General features: G+C 46.8%; 1 protein-coding gene and 1 pseudogene across 1 annotated transcript in view; one reads left to right on the top strand and one right to left on the bottom strand.

Moving 5' to 3' along the window:
- CLCN1 (chloride channel, voltage-sensitive 1) overlaps positions 1–2942 on the bottom strand; it is a 37034-nt gene extending 34092 nt beyond the window's left edge. Inside the window, exon 1 of the mRNA XM_011941375.1 lies at positions 2682–2942. Coding sequence (XP_011796765.1) covers positions 2682–2861 — 180 coding nt within the window. The 5' untranslated portion in view covers positions 2862–2942. The remainder of the gene's footprint in view (positions 1–2681) is intronic.
- Positions 2943–6005: 3063 nt separating this feature from the next.
- Positions 6006–6443, top strand: LOC105511249 (annotated as a pseudogene).
- The last annotated feature ends 1115 nt before the right edge of the window (positions 6444–7558 follow it).

Genomic DNA, 7558 nt, shown 5'->3' with positions numbered 1-7558 from the left:
CCTCAGCCTCCCGAGTAGCTGGGACTACAGGCGCCCCCCACTACACCGTGTTAGCCAGGATGGTCTCAATCTCCTGACCTCGTGATCCACCCGCTTCAGCCTCCCAAAGTGCTGGGATTACAGGCGTGAGCCACCGCACCGGGCCAGCCTCCTTATTCATTGAGCATCCTTAGTCCTTTCCCATCCTCTGCACTCAGGCTTTCCCTGTAGTATTCGACAGGTCTCTTTCTCCCCCTTCTGGCTTTTCAAACATGATACATTTTTTTCCCCAAACTCCTACCTAATTAGGACTTAAGATGGAATAAGGTTTTGGGTCTCAGTTTCATTCCCCCAGCCTAATGGGAGGAATCTTGCAGCCCAAAAAAAAAAGTGAGGAGGAAAAATCCTTCATGCCAGAATAAGTCACAGAAGCAAGGCTGTTAGCATACGCTCAAACTGACAACTTCGGTTTCACATCCTGACCTCAGTTTCCTCAGAAAGGCAGTAACTAGAGGGTTAAGAAGATAAAATAACACATGCAAAAAACATGTTATAGGCCGGGCGCGGTGGATCACACCTGTAATCCCAGCACTTTGGGAGGCCGAGGCAGGTGGATAACGAGGTCAAGAGATCCAGACCATCCTGGCCAACATGGTGAAACCCCGTCTCTACTAAAAATACAAAAATTAGCCAGGCATGGTGGCGCATGCCAGTAATCTCACCTACTCAGGAGGCAGAGGCAGGAGAATCGCTTGAACCCAGGAGGCGGAGGTTGCGGTGAGCTGAGATTGCGCCATTGCACTCCAGCCTGGGCAACAAGAGCGAAACTCCGTCTCAAAGAAAAAAACAACAACAACAAAAAGTATTCCACAGTGTGTAGAGGGGTGAGGGTGGGGAAGGGGAGAATAGATGGAACAATAGTGACAAAATATTGATAACTGGGGGGGGTTCTTGGGGCTTCACTGTACCATTTTGTTTTTGTGTAAGTCTGAATTTTCCATAATAAAAATTAAACAAAGAAACACTAATCCAAACTCTTGTTTGCTTTTGAGACCTGTAGAAAACAGCTCAATTTTACTCCCCAAACTAACCATAGCTTCCCAATACGAGGCTTCATGCTCACCTGGCCAGTCTCCTCACTGTCACCAGGAAGTGCCATAATGGTACTGTTACTCAAGTTGTCATCCCACCCAGATACGACCACGTACATCAGTGAGAGCACAGGGCCAGGGGGAGGGGTCTTCCCCCTACTGATCCCAAATGGTGTTCAAAGGCCTAGTCAGACCCCGCTATCTCCAGGAAACCTTCCCAATGCTCGATACCAGCCTGCACTGGCCTGTATGTCCCTGTTCCCTACTGGGTCCCTGGTGCTGCCTTTGCAAATACTCCTGGGGGTTGGTCAGGGACTGAGAGCAGATCCTTTTGACCCCCAATGTTGAGATCCCCTGCACAGCTCATGCCTCAGCTTCCCAGCTGTAAACCTAAAGGAACTGTAGGCTCCCGATTAAAAAAAAAATTAATTAATTAAAAAAAGTATTTTAAGTTATGACCAGACGGGGCGCAGTGGCTCACAGCTGTAATTCCAGCACTTTAGGAGGCCAAGGCGAGTGAATTACCTGAGGTCAAGAGTTTGAGACCAGCCTGGCCAGCATGGCAAAAACCTGTCTCTACTAAAAGTACAAAAATTTGCCAGGCATGGTGGTGGGTACCTGTAATCCCAGCTACTCAGGAGGCTGAGGAAAGAGAGTTGCTTGAACCCAGGAGTCAGAGGTTGCAGTGAGCCCAGATAGCACCACTGCACTCCAGCCTGGGAGACAGAGTGATACTCCATCTCAAAAAAAAAAAAAAGAGAAAGTTCTGGCCAACTGTCCTCTGGACAAATTCTATCCTCTGTTGTTCTCTGCATTCTTTGGAGGGAGAGGCACACTTACTTATTAGCCATGACCTATCCTTTTCCATTTCACAACTTTTCCTTTAGTTGTGCCCATCCCCATTCCCTCTTTCCTTGGTGGTCACATCCCACCAATCCCACAGCAGGAGGCTGCTCATCCCTAGACACTCCTAATTAGTCTGCATGCTTCTGTTGCTGGGATCACATCTCTGCACTTTTCCAGGTGCCTAACACTTAATAGGTTTTCACTTGATCATCTTGCCACCTAAAAGCTTGATTACATTTCTGCTCATTTTGACGTTGGTAGATATTTGATCACTGATATGCAATTCAGTCTGTTTTCTACACTTGCCCAATTCCTTTCTTCTGCCTTTTACAGAAAGATTCATGTGTTTGTGTATTCTGCAGAGGGTCACAGAGGCAGAAATCTGGCAGCGTCTGCCTGTGGGTGAGGGTGTAGGAGACAGCTCCCAGCACACTGCAGTGTGGGCTCCTATGCAATCCGCTCCACGTAGCTTATGTAAGCACGAGCTATTCGTGCATGTGAGGCTCTGCTGTTTCCCCATAAGATTTGGGTACTCTGTTGGTAAAGGTTGTACGAAAGTGCATGCATATCTCTCTAAGTGCATATTTAGGTGAGCCCAGACTTTCAAAGATTTTCATATTTTGAACATATTACCATGTACTTGTTTTTTAAGTTAAAAAAAGGTGACACTGCTCCCTCTTTTCACCCAATTCCTGATTTTCACCAGTCTCTGGCACCACTGTCTCCCCTCATCCATGGCTCCCCTCTCCCCTTATAGCACTTTACCTGTGTGGGGTGGACGTTGTGGCGGGGGCCTGCATCCTTCCGGAGCCTGTGCTGGAGGCCCCCGTTCTCAGAGGGCAGTCCGTAGCTGGTGCAGTGTTCAAAGGGCATATACTGGTACTGGGGGTCACTCCCCCACCAGCTTTGTTCACCCCCACGCTGCTGTGACTGGGATTGCTCCATGTTCCCTCCCCCCGAGCCCCGGCCAGGCCTTGGCCTGCTTGCCCCTGTCCTTCCCCCAGTGTAGCTCCTTAAGCCTCTGCTCTTGCTGTCCCCAAGGCGTCTGGGGCAGCATGCCCACCTCCAGCTATTTATAGCCCCCTCTCCATCACATGATCCTCCACTGCCACATCTGATCTGCTTGGGGTCGAAGCAGGTGTGAGTGCAGTGTGGGGGTGGGGGTTGGGATGAGGACCTGAGGGACAGCCCCACAGGGAATTCCCTGTGCTGAGCCAGTGGCATTGTCCCCCTCCTTAGTCACCAGTAGTAGGCTTCCAGCTCCATATCACTGGTCCCTCTATAAATATCGCCTGGACCTGGATGAGAAACTGCTGAGTATGCTCTCAAACCTATGTGTAGAGCCGGATCTGCATGGAAGCCCTCCAGCTGTCCATCTCTCTTCTTCAGGATGCGGAAGGTGAGGGGTGGGTGCTGGATAAAGATGAAGTGACTCGAAGATCTGGAAACACTGGAGCGTTAACTCACCTGGGAGAGTAACTGGTGCCTCTCTGCCACCTCTCCTGGCTGGCTTGTTCCCAACTCTCTGTCCGCCCAGGGTTCTGTCTGGCCAGCTCTGCCAGCCCATCCCATGTCCAGCGTTCTTCTCCAGCTCTTTGCCCTCCTGTCTGCCAGAGGCTGCTAATAACAGCTTGGGGGCATCCCCTGATCCCATCCTTATCACCCGCTGGGTGTGGAACGCTTATGGGAAGTGGGAAGTCAGGGGTCGGTAATAGACTTGGGTTCTAGAATTTCTCCCACTTCCCAGACTGTTAGGTGTCAGCCACGCTGCTAACCTGGAGGGACTGAGCTTCCATTTGGACTGTGGAGTGCCCACACTGGCTCCATCAGATAGATTACAGGGGAGATAGCAGAGGAGAATCGAAAGTAGACAAGAGGCACAGGGAAGGGAGAGGTGGCAAAGGAGTGAGGGCTTCTCATGACAAGCCCGACAAATGTGAAAGATGATGGGGAAGTGCTCTCTGCTATTCTTCCCTTTTCAGGTCAATAAATACTTTTTGGCCAAGGACAAACTTTTCTTCCTGGTATCACATTATAAAACCAATTTTCCTATGACATATCTTCCCTATGAACTCGTCACTATGGGAGAAAAGTTATGAACTGGGCCAAAGTAAAGTTGAGGATCCATTACCAAGTGGGGTCTGTCCCAGGACAGTCCAAGTTTAGGGACTGCAGGGCAGGGACACCAAACATCTGGTCTACAATGTGATTTTGACCTAGGCTAAATGGAACCACCCAAAGCAAGAGGGAAGCCAATATCATTAAAAGTACTTTTTCTAGGGCCTCAACATCATTAATCATCAGGAAAATACAAATCAAAATCATAATGCAATATCACCTCATACCTATTAGGATGGCTATCATCAAAAAAGCAAGAAATAGCCAGGTGCGAGGGCTCATGCTTACAATCCCAGCACTGTGGGCGACCAAGACGGGCAGAATGCTTGAGCCCAGCAGTTCGAGACCAGCCTGGCAACATGGGGAGACCCTGTCTCTATAAAAAACACAAAAATTACCCAGGCACGGTGGCGCATGCCTGTAGTCCCAGATACTTGGGAGGCTGAGACAGGAGGATCACTCAGGCCCAGGAGGTGGAGGCTGCAGTGAGCTGGGAAGCCACCACTGTACTCCATCCTGGTTGACAGAGTGAGATTATGTCTCAAAATAATAAATAAATAAAAAGATGAGACAAATGTTGGCGAGAATGCAGAGAAAAGGGAACCCTTGTGCACTGTGGGTGGGAATATAAACCGGTATAATCATTACGAAACAGTACAAAAGTTCCTCAAAAGGTAAAATCAGAACTGCCATATGACTCAGCAACTCCCATATATCCAAAAGAAAGGAAATCAGTATCTCAAAGAAGCATCTGCACTCCCACGTTCATTGCAGCATTATTCACAATAGCCTAGAAACGGAAAGAACCTAAGTGTCCACTAACAGGTGAATAAAGAAATTGTCATGTGTACATAAATATATATAATGGAATACTATTCAGCCCTGACAAAGAAGAAAATTCTACCATTTGTGACAACATGGATGTACTTGGAGGACATTATGCTAAGTCAAAACATGACATTATGCTAAGTCAAAACATGACATTATGCTAAGTCAAAACATTGCAGACACAGAAAAATACTGCGTGATTGCACTTGTATGTGGAATCTAAAACAGTCAAACTCGTAGAAGCAGAAAGTAGAGGGTAGTTGCCAGGGGCTGGGCTGGAGTAGGGGATGGGAGAATGGGGACATTTGGTTAAAGGATACAAAGGTTCAGTTATACAAGATGAGAGAGTCCTGGAGATCTGATGTACATGGCGACTATAGATAGTAATACCACATACTTGAAATTTGCCAAGAGGGTAGATCTTAAACGCGCTCACCTTCCTCCACTCCCACAGCAACTATGCGAGGTGATGGATACGGTAACCGGCTTGATTGTGATCATTTCACAATGTACACATATATCAACACATCAAGTTGTGCACTGTTGGAGGCCGCACAAATGTTTCTTATGATTAGGCACAATTGAAGCCTGTCAGTAACAATATGAACCTGTGATCAATTAAGCAGCTGACCAATCGTTACCTCCTTCTCCTTGTTCTTGTTACCCAGTAAATATCAAGGGCTGAGAAGCTTGGGGGAGCTACCTTTGCTCACCAGAAGCAGGGAGCTCTCCTCTTCTCCATGTTGCCTTTCCTTAAAACAGTTTCTTTTGTCTTAAGTTTTCATTTCTACATTCATCCCTTTGTTCAGTCATAACGACAGTTTCAAGTGGTAACAGTAACAACTGCTGTAATCATGGTCTCAAGTACTAGTTGTGGCAGTCAGCCACAGTACACCTTAAATATGTATAATTTCTATTTGTCAATTATACACACCTAGCTAAAAAAAAATCTGCTCTAACAACAATCCCACAAACCTCAAGGCTTATAAATCTCTCCAAAAAATTACAAGTGAATTGAGAAACTAAAGATTCTGTGATGATATCCACCTTTTCTGCAGGCAGAAAACGAGGACAGACATCTACGGGATTGGTATGAGCAGAAAGGATTACTTTCTTAATAAAGAAAATAGAATCCATGGGTTCCGCCCTCCCTCGGAGCCTCTACTCTGGCTGCTGCGTGGGAGAGAAGCTGAGATGGCAGGTGAGATCGCCAAGGCTCAGGTCACTCGGCCTGGTGGCAACACGATCTTCAGGAAGATATCTGCAAGGAAATCCCAGCCAAAATCATTTTTGAGGATGACCGGTGCCTTGCTTTCCACGACATTTCCCCTCAAGCACCAACACATTTTCTGGTGATACCCAAGAAACATGTATCCCAGATTTCTGCAGCAGCAGATGATGATGAAAGTCTTCTTGGACACTTAATGATTGTTGGCAAGAAATTTGCTGCTGATTTGGGCCTGAATAAGGGTTATGGAATGGTGGTGAATAAAGGTTCAGATGGTGGACAGTCTGTCTATCAAGTTCATCTCCCTGTTCCTGGAGGTCAGCAGATGCACCGGCCTCCTGGTTAACCACGTTTTGGGGATAATTTTCCCTTCTCTAGGCAATGATTAAGTTAGGCAAGTTCCAGTATGTTAAATAGCACACTTATTTTTGCCTGTGTATGGAGAGATTCAATAAATAATTTTAAAACCGCAGACATAACAAAAGACATTGTTGCATGAAAAAAAAAAAAATAGAGTGCCAAGGTAACACTGCATTCCTTGGAGGGCTTCAGAAACAAGATTCTCCCCTGTTTGTGGAGTATAGCTCTCCTGAAGGTAATCAGTTGCTGTCGGAACTTGATAAATATAAGCAGCAAATATGAGATGCAATTACGATTTTCTTACTATTTCTGAGAAAGGCAGGTCCCTAAAACAGAGCAGCCTAGTAATGGACTCTGAGATTTGAAGGCAGAGACCAGTGGAGTGAGGAAAGTACTCACATCTAGCCAAGCTGAGTGAAAGTGTGTGGTCTAGAAGGAAAGCACCAACTGCAATTCTTAAAACCAGATTCTGAAATTAGGAGGGTCAAAGACATCCACAGGCTGCCAGTGCTGGAGGACAAGGGTTTGAGAGTAAATATCCTGTGTTTGAAATTAGGAATAGTTTAAATCCCACGGGTTTAAATCCCTGCAAGAGAACAAGAAAAGAAAATGCAGACCATGCCCACTCCGTCACTCCATCACTCTGCTGGGCCTAGAAGCTTAGGTTCTTATTTGGAGGCACAAAGATGGGCTTCCGGGAATTCTTATGAAGCTCCTGAATGTGGAAGCAAATTCATAAGCATGCATAAATGGTAGATATTCTGTCGGAGTTTATTTATTTTATTTACTTATTTTTTGAGATGGAGTCTCACTGTCACCCAGGCTGGAGTGCAGTGGCACGATCTCTGCTCAGTGCCACCTCCGCCTCCTGGGTTCAAGCAATTCTCTCACCTCAGCCTCTCGAGTACCTGGGATTACAGGCACTCATCGTCATGCCCGGCTAATTTTTGTATTTTTGTAGAGATGGGTTTCACCATGTTGGCCAGGCTGGTCCTGAACGCCTGACCTCAGGTGATCTGCCCACCTTGGCCTCCCAAAGTTGTTGGGATTACAGGTGTGAGCCACTGCACCCGGCCTCTTTTGGGGTTTTAAATAGATCATCCTAGGG

This window comes from Colobus angolensis, unplaced genomic scaffold (assembly GCF_000951035.1).
Source record: "Colobus angolensis palliatus isolate OR3802 unplaced genomic scaffold, Cang.pa_1.0 Scaffold2, whole genome shotgun sequence".
In the NCBI taxonomy this organism is placed as follows: domain Eukaryota; kingdom Metazoa; phylum Chordata; class Mammalia; order Primates; family Cercopithecidae; genus Colobus; species Colobus angolensis.
The sequence above is the reverse complement of the archived record's forward strand: the minus strand, read 5'-3'. Positions and strand labels throughout refer to the sequence as shown.